General features: G+C 39.7%; 1 protein-coding gene across 1 annotated transcript in view; it reads left to right on the top strand.

The window, feature by feature from the left end:
• IQGAP2 (IQ motif containing GTPase activating protein 2) overlaps positions 1-23,318 on the top strand; it is a 306,248-nt gene that overhangs the window by 166,977 nt on the left and 115,953 nt on the right. The window contains exons 6-9 of the mRNA XM_007105494.4: positions 11,742-11,809; positions 12,137-12,250; positions 12,823-13,001; positions 15,497-15,584. Coding sequence (XP_007105556.3) covers positions 11,742-11,809; positions 12,137-12,250; positions 12,823-13,001; positions 15,497-15,584 — 449 coding nt within the window. The remainder of the gene's footprint in view (positions 1-11,741; positions 11,810-12,136; positions 12,251-12,822; positions 13,002-15,496; positions 15,585-23,318) is intronic.

A 23,318-nucleotide genomic window follows, 5' to 3' on the forward strand; every position in this document is an offset into this window, starting at 1 on the left:
TAACAACCTCATTAAGATGCCCTGGGTTCTTGCCCTTGCTTCCTGCTTGTGTCTACTTTTCCCTTTTCCTGCCTGCCTCACCTTTTCACTTGATTTCTAACCCCTGTGCCCAGGCCTGCCATTCATCACTCTCTCTGTCAGTTCAGCTGGGTGTTCTCAAGCCCAGACTCCAGCCAATGTTAGCACAGCGGCCCCACTGGGAATCCTGAAGCTCTGCCTAATGTAGAGGCTCACCTCAGTAATGAGTGGCCTCATGCTCTTTTCAAAGAAATGTTTATCATCTTTTCCTTATTTAAAATAAAATATATGTTCATTGTAGAAAACATTGGAAAATTTGAAACTGAGTCCCCCTAAAACCGAGTTCTTCTGGCAAGTTTATGATTAACCTCTCTATCTAAAACTTTATTCCCTTTCTTATCCTGCACCTGTTCCCCCTCAAGATTGAGGAGTCTCAAAGAAAAGGGTGGATTAAATGTGAGCAGGACCCTCTGGGGCCTTCCTGGGTACAGAACCCCCTCCATGTCCCCTGTCTCTTGTGGACAGAGAAAAAAAGACTTTAGTTTCCTAGGCCTTCCCGCAGTTCCAAAGAGCAGGCTCAAGTAGTAAATGATTAGGACACAGGACTCCTAGTTCCTCCTGAAGGGATATAGATAAAAATCTGATGCATATCTCTGAGTTTTGCAGAAACTAAGACCCTCACCCAGGTAGAGGATGGTGACTACATGCTGAGCACAAGCACGTAGACCTCAGACTGGTTGGAACCAGAAGGTTGAGATTCCCAGAACATCACCCTGTTACCTCACCACCAACCAATCTGAGCTGATCCTGCATTCTAGGACCCTCTCCCCTAACATTGTATTTAAAACCCTTGCCTGAAAGCCATCAGAGAGTTTGGGTCTTTTGAGCACAAGCTGCCCGTTCTCCTTGCTTGGCCCTGCAATAAACCTTTCTCTGCTCCAGACACTGACATTTCAGTACCAAGTGACAACAACTGTTTGTAACTATTTTGATGTTTTGGACTTTAAAAATATGTATGGCATGTTTTGCTTTTGTGGCTTTATTTGGAATATTTAAAGCTTGCACAATAAAAGGAACCACCTCACGGAGTGAGAGCCTTGCTAACGAGTTACTACAAATTTTTTTTCTGTCTGGAGGCTATGGAAAAGAACACTTTTTGCCTGTTATTTATTGCTCAATGTATTAAGCAACTGTTAAATGTTTAAACGTTATACAATTGAATTCCTTTAAATTATTAAATTTAGTAGATTGCTTTCTTTTTAAAAAAAATTTTTTTTGATGTGGACCATTTTTTAAAAATCTTTATTGAACTTGTTACAATATTGCTTCTGTGTTATGTTTTTTGGTTTTTTGGCCACAAGGCATGTGGGATCTTAGCTCCCTGACCAGGGATCGAACCTATACCCCCTGCATTGAAAGGCAAAGTCTTAACCACTGGACTGCCAGGAAAGGCCCAGTAGACTGCTTTTTTGAACACCTCAAATACCTTAAAACACAAGTAAAATGCCCAGATACATTATTACAAACTTATTACACTTAAACCTATCCTAAAAGATCCATACTACAAGTTTCACTCGCATTTTTGTTATTTATCCACTAATTTTTTTTTAAACAGGAAGCTTGCTAACCCTCTCATTTTATTATTATTTTTATTTATTTATTTTTGGCTGCATCAGGTCTTAGTTGTGGCACACAGGATCTTTCGTTGCGGCACAAGGGCTTCTCTCTAGTTGTGGCATGCGGGCTTAGTAGTTGCGGCACGTGGACTAAGTTGCCCTGCAGCATGTGGGATCTCAGTTCCCCAACCAGGGATTGAACGCACATCCCCTGCATTCTAAGGCAGATTCTTAACCACTGGACCACGAGGGAAGTCCCTCCACTAATTTTGACTCATCCTAGGGCTATAATATTTTGATACCTACCCAGAGTTCACATGGTTACCAGAAACAGAATACCTCTTCAGACCCACCCAGGTTACAGGTCTGGTTTCTAACCAATCAATTGCCAGTCAGAACATGGTGCCAGTTTGGGTTCTTCTCCTAAGGTGAGTCCAGCCTTGGCCACTAGGCATCAGACTCAACTTGGTTTGTGAAATCAGCCGGACCTTGTCATTTTTCTGTATATGGCTTTTGGGTAGGTTTTTATTTACCATCCAGTCTCCACCCCCTGTCACCCAGAAATGATTTTCTTCCATGTCTTACTTGGCCAGTGTTACATAACCCATTGTCCTGTCATCATGATGTATTGGCCTGGTGTGTTAACATTATTAAAAACTGATGCATGCATGCCTTTTGAATGTTTTCTTGAAATTAGTTGGGCATTCTAGAGGTTTCTCCCCCAGGAGATGAGAGATGGACTCTGCTTGATGCTCTCTGGGACCATTTGGCTGATAGTATTTGGGATCCCATTTCTGGATCCTCTCTCTGCTTGGCTATTGAGTGTGACCATCAGTGTTGAACCCTCTTTTCATCTGGCTATTTTTGTTACCACCTGTGCTCCTCAGTCTGTTCTTATCTTGGGACACTTCCGTGGTTTTCCCGACTGTTTGGCTTACTCAGAGTTCCTGGTCTTTATTCTTTCTTGTAGTATAAATAGTACAAAAACAAGCACATATTTATACACTATAGACAGACATAGAAAAAACAAAGCACCTGTATTTTAATGACACTTCCCAACTTATTAAAATCCATACAAATATTACTTGTGTCTTATTTTATCTCTGTATTACAACTTCCTTTTTGTATACTTCACACCATTCTCCTTTGAACATCGTTTTGAACTCCAGGGCTTTCTCAGATCTAACCAAGATTAGTGTCCTCTTTTTTGATGAACCAGATTGCTTCCGTTTTGTGCTGGGACCTCTTTCTGGCCAGCTCCTTGGTCCTTGTAGCTCTGTCCCTTACATTTCTTTGAAATATCCTTGCTTGGTGGTCACAAGAAGATGTTCCAATCCTGCCCTGATTATTCCTGCCTTAAGGTATAGAATCAGCTACCCTTCAAGGATTTCTTTTAAAGTCATGTGTTTGTAACAATTTTCCTAGCTTAACGGACGAGGGTTCTGGATTCTGCTTTCGTACTGAATAAAGTTTATTTGACGGTTAAGATTCTGCTACACTGACAGCAACAAGGTAAAGGCATGCCTGCCTCCCCTCTGGGTAAGGATGACTGTTCCTGCTGCAGATTATGTGGCTGCTATCCAGCGGTCATGTTTTCAAATGCAGTGAAGATGCCCAAATAGCATACCTTTGAGGCTTGAATTTGTGAAAATGGCTGTGGCAGCCCCACTTCTGGTTGGCCAGCTGTTCCAAGTACCCTGACTGCTTTGTGAAGAAGGCCTCTTCTACCAGGTCTCCCACAAGGTCAGGTGGCTGCTTTGCTAACCAGGTTGCCTTTTAACCAGTTCCTCAGGTACAAAGTTAATGCATATGTTTTCTTATTTTATACTCCCTTCCCTTGGGACCCTTTTCCTGTTAAGAAACCAATTGATGCCTTTTACCAGATTGCTTACATCTTGGACAGAGAACATATTTGCCTTTATGAATAGCTTCCTAGAGATAGTTCCTTAACCGCAGGGACAGACTATAATCCTGTTTTCTCAGGAGGGAGATCTAGAGGTGGCAGGATTGGGGACTAAGGTGAGGGAGGGCAGCAACACCTGCCATATCTTTCAAAATTCTCTCCACTGTTTGTACCATCTTCTCTCTCTCTCTTACTATCCCAATTGAGTATTATGGCTCTACCTTTCCATCCTACTAAATTCTAAGCTCTTTGAGGCTGTAAACCATGTCTTGTCACCTAACGCAGCACATGCACCATTGATTCCAACTTGAAGTCTCTGGAGTTTGTGTTTTTAACCTTTCAGTTGGTTTAACTGAACTTATTTTTCTATGATAAGACTGCCTCAAGATTCCCTTTACTTTTTATTGAAAGTTAGGTATAGACACTGGATTTTGACATGATATTAATAGGGACACATGTGGCTGTAAGATGGAAACATCATTTTGTTCTGTGGGTAAAACCATTTAAAACATGGAGTCAGTAAGGGGAAATGTAAAAGATTCTTAGTGTTGAAAGTGGGGAAACCATTGTGATAGGTTATTAATAAGTGGTTTGTATGAAGACTTAAGTAACAGGATAATAGCAATAATAAAAACAAAGACTAACACTTACTGAGCTTTTTTTTTTTTTTTTTTTTTTTTTTTTTAATTTTGTGGTACACGGGCCTCTTACTGTTGTGGCCTCTCCTGTTGCAGAGCACAGGCTCCGGACACGCAGGCTCAGCGGCCATGGCTCACGGGCCCAGCCGCTCCGCGGCATGTGGGATCTTCTCGGACCGGGGCACAAACCCGTGTCCCCTGCATCAGCAGGCAGACTCTCAACCACTGCGCCACCAGGGAAGCCCTTACTGAGCTTTTAATTACGTGCCTGGCACTGTTCCAAGTACTTTATGGGTATAATCTCATTTAATCCTCATGACATACCTTTTCTGTACACACTGCTATTAGTCTCATTCTATAACCACAGCAGTTGAGGCACAGAGAGGCTGGCCAAGGTCACACAGCAAGTGGCAGAGTTGGGATTCACACCCAGGCTGTGTGGCCCCAGAACCTGCACTGTTACTGAGGCAGCCAGTCATTGGCCTCAGAAGGGAGTCCAATATTTCCAGACTACTTAGAAAATGAAAAGAACAGTGGCATCATACTTGAACTTCAGCACAGGTCTCTAAGCTGTTATTTTTAGGATATTTATAGAGGAAGAATCCCAGAACTTCGTAACTGGAAGGACCTTGGGATGTTGAGTCCAGATCCTTCATTTCACAGATGAGAGAACTGAAGGACTAGGTTATGTGACTTGCTCAGTCACACATTGAGATATTGCCAGTCTGTGGCCAGGATACAGGGCTTGACTCGAGTTCCATCTTCCTTCTGGTCAGCCATGAGGCTTTGATTTACAAACATTCATCTCCCATGTTATAGCATAAAATGAACTATGTATGATGTGCTCCAGAAAAGTTGAAATAAATTCAGCCTCTGCCTTTTAAGTTTGTATTTTATTACTGTAGCACCTCTTAATGTATATATTGAAAGTAGTAGAGGGCTTCCCTGGTGGCGCAGTGGTTGAGGGTCTGCCTGCCGATGCAGGGGACACGGGTTCGTGCCCCGGTCCGGAAGGATCCCACATGCCGCGGAGTGGCTGGGCCCGTGGGCCATGGCCGCTGAGCCTGCGCGTCCGAAGGATCCCACAGGCCGCGGAGTGGCTGGGCCCGTGGGCCATGGCCGCTGAGCCTGCGCGTCCGGAGCCTGTGCTCCACAACGGGAGAGGCCGCAGCAGAGGGAGGCCTGCGTACCGCAAAAAAAAAAGAAAGTGGTAGAAAAAAACTCTAATAGGTTTGTGTGTGTATGTGTGTGTGTGTGTGTTTTACTTTCTTTATTGCTTCCCATACTTGAACTGATATTATCAGTACAAATGGGAGCACATGGGCCAGTGAGGCTTTTGCTACCTTAGGGCAACCCCTCTGTAACTGGCCTCTCTCAGCAACACAAATGTACTGTACCTTTAGTGTGATAAAAAGCTAGCTATTTCACACAAAGTGCTTTCTTATACATGGGAAACAATGGTGACATTAATTCTTCAGCTTCTTTTAGAATGCTGTCAGCTTCTTTGTGTTGCCCGTTAGGCACTAAAGCTGCTTAATAAATTCAGCGTTGAAGAGCTCCAAGAAATTGGTGACTGGGCAGGCTTCTTTATTTTTTTTACTACTAAGATTCTGGATTTCCTATATACTTCAGGTAATGAATTCCCTCATTTGAATTTAAATGCTTGGGAAGGAGTGGGCTGCTATTGCTGATTCTTTTCATCATGGGAATACTGAATAAGTTCAGTTTCCTAAGCAAACATTTGCCCCTTAGACTAACTTGCTGGGAAGCACCTCCCACACAGATTCAGTTTATAACTCCCGCACTATGAAAAGTCATCTTTTCAAACTTCAACCTCAGAGTTAAAGTAAATGTTGAAATCTTAAGCCAAATAAAAAATACACATTAACATTTTAAAAAAAAACATTTTTGGTGAAACTGTGTAAAGGCAAATGAGATTTCTACCTGATCCTGACTAGCTTAGGAAAAGCTGATTTGAGTTAAATCTAACTCAATTTTTCTATTCAAAAGGTAACTAACTTCTCAGCTCCACCTTGTGGTAACTTTTAGTTAAACCAGGATGTTTGCTTATTGTGAGATTTACATTATACAGCATACAATTATACAGCATACAATGGAGAAGTAAAAAGTATAATCAGAAATAGTCTTCTAATTTCTTTAGTACCATAAGAGAACATTAACACTTTTGTTAGTGTAATTACTTTAGTTCATATTACCAACAAACCTGTGTTTTGTGGAAGACTAAATACCTTTATCTTAGGGACAGCACAGTAGAGTAAAATATTTTTTGTACAGTAGATATTCCATAAATAGTAATTAAATGAATGACCGGGTAAACAAAGGAGAAGCAGTGGAAAACAGTTTTGTCAAGATATTTGAGCATGGTTGTCTTTCTCTTTACAAAACTGACCTGAAATGAGTAAAGTAGTAGGTTTGGTTTTGTTTTTTTAATCATCTGCAGTAAGAAAGAATGCTATCCATTGATCAGAAAATTAGATAACCCTTGACAGAAAGCAAACAGATAGGTTTGGATTGACTGAGAAATAAGACAGAAGGCCACAGCCCAGAAACCACTGAGCCATTGCAGCAGAGCTCAGAGCTGCTGTGGGGTTTGCTCCAAGCAGAGATGGAAAAGGAGAGCCCCTAAGCCAGCATAATTGGGCTTAGACCCGCTGAGCCCTCTGATCCTTCCCTAAGGCAGCAAGTGTAGATGCTGATGGCAGGGTAGCACACGAGTACCCAAGGTAGCTAATGACTGCAGGAAGACACAGGGAACCCCAATCTAAGAAGACAAGACACCGGGCACCCTCTGGGCATCAGCCCCGTTGTTCCCCTACCATCTCCCTAAGGCTGGCTTCTGTCATGGGAACCTGCCATCAACAGTGACAAGCAATATGTCAAACCTTAAGATGAGCCCCAAATCAGGAAATACCAGACATTTGAAGGAAACCAACGCTATGAAAGAGGAATTACATTCAACAAACAGAACCAACACCCAAGGAACAAATGAAAATAGTAAAATATGTGCACTTAGTGAGTCATTCATTTTATCTGTTTAGCAAATATGCTTATACATAGCAAAACCAAAGATAAAACTAAGAAAGAGGAAAATTGGATGTAGATTAATTTAGAAAAGAAACTAATAAAATTTAGTTATCTAAACTTTTGGTGCATAATATGAAAATTTTAAAATGCATCTAGGGGACTTCCCTGGTGGTGCAGTGGTTGAGAATCCACCTGCCAATGCAGGGGACATGGGTTTGAGCCCTGGTCCGGGGAAGATACCACATGCCACGGAGCAACTAAGCCCGTGCACCACAACTACCGAGCCTGCGCTCTAGAGCCTGTGAGCCACAACTACTGAGCTTGTGTGCCACAACTACTGAAGCCCACGCGCCTAGAGCCTGTGCTCCAGAACAAGAGAAGCCACCACAGTGAGAAGCCCGCGCATGGCAACGAAGAGTAGCCCCTGCTTGCCGCAACTAGAGAAAGCCCACGTGCAGCAATGAAGACCCAACGCAGCCAAAAATAAATAAATAAATAAATTTTTTTTTTAAATGCATCTAAAATTCTAGATTATCTCAACATTACATAGGTGGGGAAACAGAAGTAGAAGTATATTAAGGATAGTAAGTATTCATTAGCTTAGACTTTGATGCAAGAATAGAAGTTTAAAGTATGTTAAAACTAGCAGAATATTAATGCAATACACATCATAAATACACACATATATAAAATTTGTTAGAAGAAGTTTTATGGGTGTCTCCTAGTTAAATTTTACTGTCGCATTTTCAAAGTTTTTCCCATTGAATTATTTATTTTTTGTCAGTTAGTTCAGTTTTTTTAAATTTAGTTGTAAAAGGGAAGAAGAAACTACAAACTACAGGTACTGTGAAAGAATGGAAGTAATAAAATGATACATTTTTGATAATTTATGGATCTATTTTTATTTTTTCAAGTATGGCTTGATTTTATTTTCCTAGAATTCTTTTGTAGCTTTGCCATACCTGTCTGTTTAATTCTGTTGAATTTTGTCATTCCTGTTACTAGAAAGGAACATGTGACTAGCTTGACATTTTATTTGTTCCATATGACATGAGCTCCCTTTTACCTGGAATATTTTTCCCATGTGATAAATAGTGAATTGGTTCATAAAATATTATGGTCTTGGAAATGTCAGCATACTAGTTTTAATTACAATGACTTGTTTGGCATGAACCTTTGGTAGTAAAGTCTAGCGGTGGTATAGTTTTATATCCTTGACAATCTCTAAAGACCTAGAATTTGAACTAAGGAAATGGGAGCTTCCCTGGTGGCGCAGTGATTAAGAATCCGCCTGCCAAGGCAGGGGACACAGGTTCGAGCCCTGGTCCGGGAAGATCCAACATGCCACAGAGCAACTCAGCCCATTCGCCACAACTACTGAGCCTGCGCTCTAGAGCCCACGAGCCACAACTACTGAAGCCTGCGCGCCTAGAGCCTGGGCTCCGCAGCAAGAGAAGCCACTGCAATGAGAAGCCCGCACACCGCAACGAAGAGTGACCCCTGCTTGTCACAACTAGAGAAAGCCTGCTCGCAGCAACGAAGACCCAACGCAGCCAAAGATAAAATAAATAATTTTTTTTTATCAGCTAGTTTGGGTTTTAATTCTTGTTTTAATACATGGTGCTTCTGATGATTTTTTTTTTTAGAAGACGTTGGGGATAGGAGTTTATTAATTAATTTATTTATTTTTGCTGTGTTGGGTCTTCATTTCTGTGTGAGGGCTTCCTCTAGTTGTGGCAAGTGGGGGCCACTCTTCATCGCGGTGCACGGGCCTCTCACTCTCTCGGCCTCTCTTGTTGCGGAGCACAGGCTCCAGAGGCGCAGGCTCAGTAGTTGTGGCTCACGGGCCTAGTTGCTCCGCGGCATGTGAGATCCTCCCAGACCAGGGCTCGAACCCATATACCCTGCATTAGCAGGCAGATTCTCAACCACTGCGCCACCAGGGAAGCCCAAATAAATTTTTTTTAAAATAAAAATAAACTAAAGAATGTATCCTGTCTTTCTAGCTTTGAATGATGAATACATAATGTCTGTTTTATTGAATGACTTTCAGAGTCTAATATGTTTTTCCCTTGTGAATAAGATATGAATATCATATTGGAATTTAGTAGTAAAATTAAAATTACCATATGTTTAAAATGTCATTTGTTCATTGTCCTTTGGTTGTGGTTTTGAGGGAAAAGAGGGGAAAACCAGAGAAAGGTAAATCCCCCCAGAAAACAATCTTGAAAATTCAAAAATTCATTAATATGCATTTCCTAGAAGAAATGGAAATGGCCAAATACGAGAATGAAAAATGCTTACCCTCACAATGAACAAAATGTAATGTAGACTTAAATGACATTTTTTGGCTACCGATAGGTAAAGTTTTCATTGATAGAGTCGGTTGCTGTTAAGGGGACAAAGAAAATGGCGTTTTCATGGATTGGTGGTAGAATGGGGCCATGCCCATCACCTGGGTCTTAGGTTCAATTAAACATTCAGACTCTCATGACTGCTTGCCTTATGTCACGTTGGTTAGCAGATGCTCAGAAGGATAGAGCCAGCCAGGAAATACAACCTGCCAGCAGGACAGCATCAAGTATTTGCTCTTCAGTGGGAGGCTTCCTAACACCCCATGTAGTTGTCCACACAGCCATCTAGAAGCTGTTCTCTTTGGTACCCCAGGTGATAACTTGGGTGCAAAGGAGTGAGACTCATATTGGTAGTTGCAGAAGGCTTCCTGGCTGTAAGCCTCAGTCCCCAGGAGCCAGTATCTATTGCAACAGCTCCATAGCGTGGCGTCCAAGTTTCCTGCAAGAAGTGTGCCAGTTATAAGAGTCACTGAACTTAGGAACACCTGAAATGTATAAAGCCTATTTATGATTCCTTCTAGTCAAGATGAAATTTCGCAGTCAGGGGTTGTTTTTCTCCTCAGCCATAGTGCCTGGTAGCATGGTTATCAGTATACCTTTATTGCGTTCTTGGGGGAACAGAGCTAGAAAGTGAAACGTCACCTTCTATTGCAGAAGGGAAAGGGGTTTTGTTAATCCTTTACTCACAGAGAATAAATGAGTATAATCTCTTTCCAAAAACACAATTTGATAAAATATATTGAAAGCTTTGTGCATATATCCTTTCAATTTGACAGTTTTGTTTATAGGGATTTATGTGATGAATAAGATATATGCACAAAGGTGTATCTATATATGTAGGTTCACTGCAACATTATTTGTTATAGTGGATAATTAGTGACCATCTAAATGCTCAGCAATTGGTTAAGTAAATTATATAGTACATTCATATTATAGAATACTATGAGTTTATGGAATAGATATTTCTAGAAACAACATTAAAAGGATTTATATCAAAATATTTAGTGTTTAACTCCAGGTGATGATTTTCTATGTATTTTTTTAACCATGGATCACTAATTTTTAACTTTGATCACATATTGCTTTTCTAAGTGATTATTTTTTACAGATGGTCAAAAAATTTAATTTCAATGCATGCTGCTTACACTGATTAATCATTCATTTTCAGAGTTTTCACTCCATTAAGAAGGCTTGATCTTGAACTCCTTTAATGAAATTTTATATTTTATAAACTAAGATCTATCTCACATCAACATCTGAAGTGAGTCTTGAAGTACTTCAAACCATCAAAATCATTCTCCGTTCATTTTCCCATATTTGTTATGTGTAATTCTAACTTCTTATTAAATCTCCTAAGTTATAAATCTGTCAAACTGATATTAAGTAAATACAGAATTTTTTAGTTGGGCTGTAGAATTAATCTCAGGGGCTGGAAAGGTTAAGACAAATATGGATCAGAAACTATGGCTCAGTGATGAAGTTAAGTCATATAACCGTATATTTTCATCTTCTTTGGTAGAATTTAGATGTCAGACTCCAGCTTCTTTTGTCAAATTATGGGCAGGTTGGGGACCATCATTGCTTCCTATTGAATTTTTTTAAAATATGTACACTTTGCTCTGCATCTTCCATTTATTAATATATCCACATCATGGTTTGTCTTTAACATCATTCCATCTACCAGTAGTCTTGCTACTCTATTTACTGTTTCAGAATGTATAAAACAAATGTTTCCTCAAGGGTTATATGGTACTTGGAGGCGTATATAGGAATGAAAAGGAAAGTATAATTTGAGCTCTACTCTAAACAAAATAAAATCATGTGTTGATAATATCCAAAGAAATGTTTACTGCGTTTGTTACTTGCTGTTTTGTGTTAATTGTGTTTCTTTTTCTCCCTACAACTGGGTGATTAGGTTAGTTGGCCCTGTGGAAGTGCTGTGTACTACAGAGGACCAGTCTTTGGGACATTGACGGGGGTTCTAGTCCTGGTCCCACTAGGGACTGTGTTACCTCGGGACTCAGTTTCCTCATCTATAAGATGAATGGATTAGATGAGATGATCTCTTCGGTGTTTCTCAACTTAAAAAGCCCTTAAGATTTATGTAATTTCTAGCTCTAAGATCTACATGATAAAGTTTCTGACAGTTTTATGGTTTCTCTTTCAGTTTGTATCTGTTCAAACTAGGAATTGCACCCCAGATCCAGGATTTGTTGGGCAAAGTAGACTTCACAGGTACTATTCCTTATCTTGATAATTTTTTACAATATGGTTATTAAGAAAATGTAGCAATATTTTTTTTTCATTTTGATATTATTGATTCCCTTTTTTTTTTCTTATATTGATCAGAGGAGAAAACTTGCTTATTATCTTGTTTATACTCTATTGGGTTTCTGTTTCCCAACATGTGTGAAATGAGAAACCAAGGCTGGCTTCTTCCTAAGGTTCTTGTTTAGAACTGACCCCACGTTCTTGATGAAGACATTTCTTAACACAGATATATTCATTCCTGCCTCCATCTCTGTGGCTTTCATTGGTTTTTTTGTTGTTGTTCTTTTCCAGAGGAGGAAATCAGTAATATGAGAAAGGAGCTTGAGAAATATGGAATACAGATGCCATCTTTCAGCAAAATAGGTGGTATTCTGGCTAATGAACTGTCCGTGGATGAAGCTGCGCGTAAGTCTACTTAAAATTCAAACTTGCCAATGACGTGAGACTTACCTATTCTTGGTTTTGGTTATAAGATTTTGGTTATAAGAAATAGAATATTTAGAAGATATTATAAGCACCCTAAAATTTTTTATTATATGTATTATTGATGGTTAATTTGAGCACATCAGAACATAACCAAGTAATTATCTTTGGACTCTAGACATCCACTTGTGTAATGTGATTTAAGACGTTACAGAAATGTCTTCATTCTCCAAAACATTTCTCTGCTATGTCCTTAAATTTCAGTGGCAAGGTACTCACTGCTGTGAGTCTTCCGTGTCAACCCCATAGTACTTGATTCATTTTAGATGTTCAGTGCAAGTCGAATAAATGAATAGGCATTACATAACAGACACCGAGACAGGACCCAAGATAGATGGCCAGGTGGGGAGGTTGTCAGAGGGATGCTCTGTGATGTGTCTGAGGTCTCTTTTTTGAATGCTTTATCGGACCCCAAGAAAGAAAGTAAAACTGCTCAAGTTCTGCCCATGTTGTCTTTTGTTGATAAAGTTCTTTTTTTTCTCTTTACTTTGCAGTGCATGCTGCAGTTATAGCCATTAATGAAGCTATTGAAAAAGGAATAACCGAGCAGACCATTATAACACTAAGAAACCCAAATGCAGTTTTGACTTTAGTGGATGACAACCTTGCACAGGAATATCAGAAGGAACTCTGGGAAGCCAAGAAGAGAAAAGAGGAAAATGCAAGGCTAAAGGTATTCAGTGAGATTCTGAGTGATCAATACAGTAATAAGCATAGTTATGCATTGCTAGTTTGAAAAAGCTGTAATGTTACAAGAGATTTTATTTTTAAAATTTTATTTATTTTTGGCTGCGTTGGGTCTTCGTTGCTGCACGCAGGCTTTCTCTAGCTGTGACAAGTGGGGGCTACTCTTTGTTGCGGTGCGCGGGCTTCTCATTGCAGTGGCTTCTCTTGTTGCGGAGCATGGGCTTCAGTAGTAGCAGCACACGGGCTCAGTAGTTGCAGCACGCGGTCCCTAGAGCACGTGGGCTTCAGTAGTTGTGGCACATGGGCTCAGTAGTTGTGGCACACGGGCTCAGTAGCTCCGCAGCATGTGGGATCTTCCCAGACCAGGGATCGAACCCGTGTCCCCTGCATTGGCAGGTGGATTCTTAACCACTGCACCAGCAGGGAACTCCCAGCAAGGGATATTTTTTTTTTGTTTTGTTTTTGTTTTTTTTTTTTGTTTTTTTTTTTTGTGGTATGAGGGCCTTCCTCTGTTGTGGCCTCTCCCGTTGCGGAGCACAGGCTCCGGACGCGCAGGCTCAGCGGCCATGGCCCACGGGCCCAGCCGCTCCACGGCATGTGGGATCCTCCCATACCGGGGCGCGAACCCGGTTCCCCTGCATCGGCAGGCGGACGCACAACCACTGCGCCACCAGGGAGGCCCAAGGGATATTTTTAAATTGGCTGGCTGTGGTCTCTCTAGCCACAGGCCATTGGTTTGGGTGAAATGTAAGGGTTAAAGAAGACCCTGCACTCCGTAAGGAAATTAGGTTTCTTTTTATGATGAATATTACAGGTCACAAGGATGGAAGGTCATGTTGAAAACTTACCTAGAAGGTGTAGAAGCAGCAGATAAAGATCTTCCCTTGTTGGGTATCACCAACCTTGTATTAGCCGCCTTACCTTCAGATTTATTACTAGAAGCTAATAATTGGGTGTGGTGAAGTTTAGAGAAGATGTTTTTGAATCCACTTTCCTCATATTTTCCCCATAGTTTCCCCTCATATTTAAGGAAGTGGTTTCTCTCCTCGACACGGCAGCCGGCTCCTGATCCTCACTTCATATATCCCACCTCCTGTCTCATAAAAAACTTTGCACTCCGAGATTCCACTTCCTCGCCAACTTTCCTCTTCTTCACCTCTTGCCATATCAGCTTCAGCTCTATTACCCAGAGTAACCCGCTTATCCTAACCTTTTCTCAGGGGGTGGCTTCTGCCAGCGTTGGCACACTTGCCTCATGCTGCCCTGCCTGCCTTCTATGCTTGTGGTTCTCTTCTGCATCTTTTAATGTCTCTGCCTATTCCTCCCTCCAAATATAGGGATCCTTCCAAGTCTGTCATTGAATCACACCTCTCTCTGTTCTTCCTCCATTGAGCTCATCCACTTGTTGAAGAAATCAGCAGTCAGCTTGATACCAGGCCCCACTAAAGCTCCTCCAGATACCTTCATCTCTGTGTCCCACTGGCTTTGCTCCCCACAACATCAGAGGGGTGCTCATCTTCACCCTGCCCTTCTCCTATGCATGCCTCTTGCTGACTTCCCTTTGGAATGACTCCCACATTGTTTCAGAACTCTTTTTATGTCCCCCATGTCCCATCCATCACTGTCCTCTGCCTTTTCTTGACAGGCTGACCTCCATCACCTACCTTCTAGTTTCACCGCTCTTGCCTCGGCCCTGCCCCTCCTGACCTTGTGTCAGGGCTGTCTCAGCACCTTCCCCATGGGTCCCCCTGCTTCCTGTCATTCTCCAGGCCAACCCCTCTCAGAGCTAAGGTTGCAAAATTAATCTTTAGCTACAGATCTGATGTCATCCCACCAGAAACCTCCCCTGATTCCCTACTGCAGGTACAGGTCCTTCTGTTGGCCTTAAAAAGCTCCAGGATTCCCAACCTACCTCCCCACCTTTTTGGCTAACCCTGGACACACACTCCTTGCTATAGCCCAACATGCCAAGTTTCCCACGTTTGTGACCAAATCCTGTTGTCTACACCCTGCTCTCTCCTCTCCGCCTTGAATATTACTCTCTCCCTTCAGGCCCTCCTCAACTGTTGTCTCTTCTTAAAATTTTCTTTCCAACCAAGTATGCACTTCCCTAGAATGTATTTTGTTCTGCTGTGTATATTTGTTATTTGTGTTCTTGATTTTGTTAGACTGAATCAGATGAAATTGCCAATAATCATCTGGTTTTGATCTACAAAAAAATGGCAATATCAAGCGGTCCAACCTAATGTTTTGCACATTAGACAATTAGGCTTTTACAGAGAGTCACTGGGTCTGTTGTTTTGTAACCCTTGCCGGCATAGCTAACCCTAGTGCCCTGCACAGATCAGGCGCTCTTAAATGCTTGTATTGAGTTCACATGAATATTAGCAAATGGTTTTTAGCACTCTTTAAGTTTTTCTTTTGAATATCGACCTTTGGAAACATTTAACTTCAGGAATCAATGAAGCCTTTCTTTTGCAGAATAACTGTATTTCAGAAGAAGAAAGAGATGCATATGAAGAATTGCTGACACAAGCAGAAATCCAAGGCAATATCAATAAAGTCAACAGTGAGTAATGGATCATATGAAGGAAATGGATACTTCTAGAAGATGCACATTTTCCTTATCCAAATCTCAGCAAAACTCTTAACTTGTATCCTTGTAAAAGTGCCTGATATGATGAAAAATCCACTAAAAGTCAGTGTTGCTCTTAATTCTGGTGTTATCATCTTCCAGTTTTCCATGGAGCTTTTCTGGCTGTCTTGTCCCCAGTCCATGCAAAGTATCTCAAAGCATCTTGAAGCTAGTTTGACTGTACCTTCCTATTTCATCATAGGTACAGCGTATGTCATATTTTGAACCTGTCCCTTATTGGGCTAATCTTAAAGGTTATTTAGTAAAGATTGTGAGTTAAAGATTGTCATTCCTTGCCCATGATCATGTTATGGCATTCGATTGGAACCGTAAAAGCTATTATTGACACCTCTGCTTTTTATTACTTCCCAATCATTAGTCTGTAGTTTGTAAGCATTGTTTTCTTACAGCTTTTGTAGCTTTGGTGCAAGTGAATAAGACTTGACAGGCCTATAAATCACATGATGGCAGGTTTGAATCCCACATTCATGAGACTCTATGGCGTCACACAGGACAATTCTCCTTGGTACCTAGTTGTGTGACTATAAAGAACAGAAAACTTGGGTAATTAAAATAAGTATATGCAAGTTAATTTAATTTATTAGTCTTTTTCCTCTCTCTAATAAAATTTCTTTTTACTTGAGGCAGTAAGGAATTCTCTTTGGCATTAATGTCCCCTAGGTCAACCTAAATAACCCATATATACCCAAAAAAACAAATACATCAAAAACCAGTTAGCCCATGTAATTTAATAAAACATATGAACCATCTGCCAAGTTTAAATTTGGGGTGTGCACTAATTCCAGTAGTCCTAAACCCTCATCATAACCTCCTAGATGAGCTTTGAATGTCCTTTATGGCTCTTACCACCTTCAAGGAAACGCACACCTATAGGTGTTACCCAGGAGTTCACTCCTAAGTTGCTGGTAGAGACATATTTTAAAGGCTTCAAACAGTGATCAAGGAGGCCCAGAGAAAATTGATAGAAAGGTCTAGGAGTTAACAACGGAGTGCGTTTGAGAATTTACCTCCATTTATGACTGTGGAGAACGCTAGAATAACTTTTTTTTATGGGAACACCTTGACGTTTTGAGATGTGTGTTCCTATTCTTTTATTCTTACTAAATTTTGAACATGTTGGTGATGATACATGAAGCACAGTTTCAAGTTTCTCTTTCTGCTCTGTTTGAAAAGTGAGAATTTCATTATGCTTGGCAGAAATGAATTACAGGAAGAAACTAATATTGCCAGCAGTACCTCTGAGGTTCATAAGCTTAGTGGGGAAATGGTTCCATAGCTTTGTGCCAGCCTTTGTTTTTGAAATGTTTATAACCACTAAAATAGATTTCTTTTTCATGTTAAATAAAATGCCTTATATAACTGTTTCAATACTCTGCTAAATGACATAATTTCCTGACCACAAATTTGATGCCAAATAGACTATACTTTTTTTTTCCACTTTTAAGTAAGAGTCATGAGATGATCTGCCCTAATGCATAACCAGCTAAAATTATGAAGGACATTGCAGTGTTTAATGGCTTTACATGCTTAGAACATGATTATTCTAAAGGTTTTGATCTCTCCTCATTGGAAAATTTATGGTCCAGTAATGCTAAAAATAGTCTTGAAAAATATTCTCTAAAGCATATTTTAGCCAGTGATGACAATGAGACAATTGTATGCTTTAAAATATGTCAGTGTAACTACTTGACAAGCTTTTCCCCAACCATAGAGCTTATTATATTAAAATGTTAAGGTGTCTGCACTTGTAGCAGCCATGGTAATGACAGAAGTGAAAACTTCGATGGTAATAACACGAAATCTGTTGTCAGGGGCTTCAGGTTTGTTTGAACTGCAATCATTTAACTTTGGGGTTTGGTACATGCATTTCATTCATTATATATATTCTGTTAAGACTAGAGCTTGAAATTTTGTTAAATGCAGAGTGTAAAAGAGTGGTTAAGCTTACTTTATTTTTTTAGAAAAAATGGTTCCTTAAGAGTGTTTTAAAGGATATAATTTTTCTCGTAATATTTTACCATCCAGTTTTCCAAACTCATATAATAGAGTTTTCAAAGGTGAAGCAAGATCCTATTCAGAGTAATCAGAGACACAACTGCAAGGCCTTGGATAGTTTTAACAGAGCAGCAAACACGACAGACAACCGCTGACCTTCCTTTCTGGAATTCTTTCATTTATCATACTAGTTCTAAGAATAGAAAAAAGTGTTGGGGTTCTTAGGGTCTTATTCTAATTTATTCTAAAAGTGTAAATTTTCTGGAGTGTGGCATGAAAGGTTGCATTAGTTGTATTTCCTGCTATTAAATGATGTGTCTCAGTAGAAAAGTTATTGAGCAAAGCTCCTTGTGAATATAGTTAAAGAAGATAAATTGTCATCTGTTAAAAAGGGTTAGAATAATCTTAGCTGTAGTCTAGTCATGTATTAGGGAGACAGACTAATCCTTGAAAAGATCTACAAATCTATGGGTCTGTGTTATTTCTACTACCCTGAAGCCTTCTTTATAGGACAAAATCCTGCTGGCTCTGTCCAGTTTACTATTGCCTGGTGGCAGAGTTCATCACTCATTCTTCTGTTTGGTCAGCAATTCCATTTCTGTTTTCTGGAAACTGCTGAATTTACTGTTCGAAGCACCCTGCATTTGGTCACTAAAATTTGGGTCTTTGTTATCTGAACATTATAACTGGTAGAGACGTCACAGAGCTTCTGGTTGGATCAGATGATGTAAACCAAGGCATTTCTGTGATCAGGGCTTTTTTCTTTTCTTTTTTTTCTTTTTTTAGGTTAAATGATCCGGTAGTCTCCCCCTTATCCACAGTTTCATTTTTTGCAATTTCAGTTACCTGTAGTCAACTGCGGTCTGAAAATATTAAATGGAGAATTCCAGAAATAATTCATAACTTTTAAGTTACATGCTCTTCTGAGTAGCATGGTGAAATCTTGCACCATTCCACCTGGCATGTGAATCATCACTTTGTCCAGTATATCCTGCCCTTTAGTCACTTAGTAGCCATCTCAGTTACCAGATTGTCTGGTACCATAGTGCTTGTGTTCAAGTCACCCTTATTTTACTTAATAATGGCCCAAAAGCTCAAGAGTAGTGATGCTAGCAATTCAGATATGCCAAAGAGAAGCTGTAAGTGCTTTCTTTAAGTGAAAAGGTGAAAGTTCTCAACTTAATAAAGAAAGAAAAAAATTGTATGGTGAAGTTGCTAAGATCTACAGTAAGAACGAATCTTCTGTGACATTGTGAAGAAGGAAAAAAATCTGTGCTAATTTTGCTGGTGGACCTTCAACTGTAAAAGTTAAGGCCACTATGTATGATAAGTGCTTAGTTAAGTTGAAAAAGGCATTAAATTTGTACAATAAAACATTTTGAGTAGGCAGGATCAAGATGGCGGAGTAGGAAGACCCTGAGCTCACTTGCAGCCAAGGACACACTAAGACTACAACAACATATAGAACAACTCTCTCTGAGAATGACCTGAGGACTAGCAGAACAGCTCTTATAAAATTAAGGATATAAAGGAAAAATGGATAAACAACAAGGTCCTACTGTGTAACACAGGGAACTATATTCGGTATCCTGTAATAAACCATAATGGAAAAGAACATGGAAAAGAATATGAAAAAGAATATATATATGTATGTATACGTATATACATACATATATAACTGAATCACTTTGCTGTACAGCAGAAACTAACACAACATTGTAAGTCAGTTACAGTTCAATAAAATAAAATCTTTTAAAAAAGAATATAAGGGAAAAACCACATCAAGACAAGGAGGAGGGAAAGAGAAGTGATCTAGTCCGCACCCATACCCCCAGTGTGTGACCCACAGATGGAAAGGAAGGTCACAAACATGGAGGTCCTCCCTAATGAGCAAGGGCTTCAAGCCCCACATTGAGCACTCCAGCCTTGGGGACTAGCACCAGGAAGATGAGCCTACTTAACTGCTTTTTGAAAACCAGTGGGGCTTACTACCAGGAGAGCCAGAGGGCTGTCGGAAAACCAGACGCCCTCTTAAAGGGTTCATGCACATACTTACTTGCTCTGAGTGCCAGCACAGAAACAGCGTATTGAAAAGTGCCTGGTGCTCTGTCCAGCCTACCAAGGCTGCACCAGCATGCCCCCTTATCTAACTCTGGCTTCAACATATACAGACTGCATAGGAGCACTCCTACATAAGGGCACACCTTTTTTTTTTTTTTTTTTTTTTCGGTATGTGGGCCTCTCACTGTTGTGGCCTCTCCCGTTGTGGCACACAGGCTCCGGACACACAGGCCCAGCAGCCGTGACTCACGGGCCCAGCTGCTCCGCAGCATGTGGGATCTTCCCGGACCGGGGCACGAACCCGTGTCCCCTGCATTGGCAGACAGACTCTCAACCACTGCGCCACCAGGGAAGCCCAAGGGCACACCTTGAAGACCAGGAGAGGTACCTGTTTTGCCTAATTCATAGAGACAAACACAGAAAGTCAAAGAAAATGAGGAAAATGTTCCAAATGAAAGAACAAGTTAAAACCTCCAGGGGTGGGAGAACCCTAATGAAGTAGACATAAGTAACTTTCATGATTAACAGTTCAAAGTAACAGTCATTAAAATGCTCACTGAACTTTGGAGAAAAATAGAGGAACACAGTGAAACTTCAACAAAGAATTAGAAAATATAAAAAGAACCAATCAAAGCTGAAGAATATAATTACTGAAATGAAAGATACATTAAAGGGAATCAATCAACATAAAAGGGAATCTTCTGTATTAGGTGATACAGAAGAACACATAAGCATCCTGGAAGTCAGAATAGTGGAAATCACCCAATCAGAATATCCATAAGACAAAGTTTTTAAAAATAGGAATTGTTTAGGGGCCTTTGGGACAACACCAAGTGTACTAACATTAGCATTATAGGGGTTTAGAAGAAGAGAAAGAAAGGGGCAATGTGTTTGATGAAATAATGGCTGAAAACTTCCATAACCTGGGAAAAGAAACATATCCAGGTCCAAGAAGCACAGAGAGTCCCAAACAAAATGAACCCAAAGAGATCTACACCAAAACGTGTCTTAATTAAAATGGCAAAATTTAAAGATAGAGAATTTTAAAGGCAACAAGGGAAAACAAAGAGTCACATTTGAGGGAACCTCCATGAGGCTATCAGCTGATACTTCAGCAGAAACTTTGCAGGCAAGAATGGAGTTGCATGATATATTTAAACTGCTGAAAGGAAAAACGTAAACAAAAACAAAACAAACACAAACCTACAACCAAGAATACTGTACCAGGCAAAGTTATCCTTCAGAACTGAAGGAGAGAGAAAGAATTTCCCCAATAAGCAAAAACTAAAAGAGCTCATCAACACTAAACTCACAAGAAATGTTAAAGGATCTTCTTTAACAAAACAAACAAAAAACAAAACCAAACAAAAAACCCAGGAAAAATAAAACCAAACAAAGGCAATAACAAGAAATAAGAAAATACATGAAGGGAAAAATCTCACTAGTAAAGGCAAATACATTTGACCCTTGAACAACACAGGTTTAAACTGTGTGGGTCCACTTATACATGAATTTTTTTTTCAATAAGTACATTCAGTACTACATGATCTGAGGTTGGTTGAATGCACAGATGTGGAACTGTGGATACAGAGGGCTGACTATGGGACTTGAGTGTCTGCAGATTTCTGTATCCACGGCAGGCCCTGGAACCTTCTCCCATGGATACCAAGGGACAGCTGTATATGGTAAAGGCAGTGGATTAACCACTTAAAAAGCTAGTTGAGGGTTAAAAGGCAAAAGTCATAAAATCAACTATAACTACAATAAGTTATTAAGGGATACACAAAAAGATGTAAAATATGACATCAAAAACAAAATGTGGAGGGGGAGTAAAACATGTCGAGCTTTTACAATGTATTTGAATTTAAATGACTAGAGCTAGAGATACGTTGAGATCTATATATATGTATGTATATAAACTTCATAGTAACCACAAACCAAAAAAAAGAAAAAAAAGATAAAGAAAGAAGAGAAAGGAACCCAAACATAACACTAAACAAAATCATCAGACCAGAGTTTAAAAGAAAAGAATAGAGAAGAACTACAAAAACCACCAGAAAACAAATAATAAAATGGTAATAAGTACATACCTATCTATAATCACTTTAAATGTAAATGAACTAAATGCCCCAATCAAAAGACATAAGGTGGCTGAATTGATTTAAAAAAAAAAAAATCCCCATCTGTTTGCTGCCTACAGGAAGAAACTAATATTGCCAGCAATACCTCTGAGGTTCATAAGCTTAGTGGGGAGAAGTGAAGAGACTCACTTCAGAGATAAAGACAACAGAGACTGTAAGTGAAGGGAAGGAAAAAGATACTCCATGCAAATGGAAATGGAAAAAAAAGCAGGGGTAGCAATACACATATCAGACAAAATAGACATTTATTTATTTATTTTACATCTTTATTGGAGTATAATTGCTTTACACTGGTGTGTTAGTTTCTGCTTTATAAGTGTATCAGCTATACATGTACACATATTCCCATATCTCTTCCCTATTTTGTCTCCCTCCCTCCCACCCTGCCTATCCACATGGGGAGGGGGAAGGGTAATCTGGGACACAGTGAGAGAGTGGCATGGACATATATACCCTGCCAAATGTAAAACAAAATAGACTTTAAAACAAAGATTATAACAAGAGATAAGGAAGGATGTTACATAATGATAAAGAGGTCAATCCAAGAGGAGGATGTAATATTTAAACCTATATACATCTAACATAGGAACATCTAAATATATAAAGCAAATATTAACAGACATAAAGAGAGAAATTGACAATAATATAATAAAAGTAGGAAACTTTAACACCCTACGTACATCAATGGACAGAACATCTAGACCAAAAATCAATAAGGAAACAGTGGCCTTAAATGACTCATTAGACCAGATGGACTTAATAGATACCTACAGAACATTCTATCCCAAAACTGCAGAATATGCATTCTTTTCAAGGGCACAGGAAACATTCTCCAGGGAAGATCACACGCTAGGCCACAAAGCAAGTCTCAGCAAATTTAAGAGGATAGAAATTATATCAAATTATATCAAGCATCTTTTCTGACCATAATGGTATAAAACTAGAAATCAATTCCAGGAAGAAAACTGGAAAAAACACAAACATGTGGAGACTAAACAACATGCTACTAAAAAAACCAATGAGTCAGTAAGGAAATCAAAAAAGCTTAAGATGAGTGAAAATAGAAGTACAACTTGCCAAAATTTATGGGTCATAGCAAAAGCAGATCTAAGAGGGAAGTATATAGGAATACAGGCCTATTTCAAGAAAGAAGAAATACAGGCCTATTTCAAGAAAGAAGAAATACAGGCCTATTTCAAGAAAGAAGAAATACAGGCCTATTTCAAGAAAGAAGAAATACAGGCCTATTTCAAGAAAGAAGAAATACAGGCCTATTTCAAGAAAGAAGAAATACAGGCCTATTTCAAGAAAGAAGAAATACAGGCCTATTTCAAGAAAGAAGAAATACAGGCCTATTTCAAGAAAGAAGAAATACAGGCCTATTTCAAGAAAGAAGAAATACAGGCCTATTTCAAGAAAGAAGAAATACAGGCCTATTTCAAGAAAGAAG

Source organism: Physeter macrocephalus, chromosome 8 (genome assembly GCF_002837175.3).
Source record: "Physeter macrocephalus isolate SW-GA chromosome 8, ASM283717v5, whole genome shotgun sequence".
Taxonomy (NCBI): domain Eukaryota; kingdom Metazoa; phylum Chordata; class Mammalia; order Artiodactyla; family Physeteridae; genus Physeter; species Physeter macrocephalus.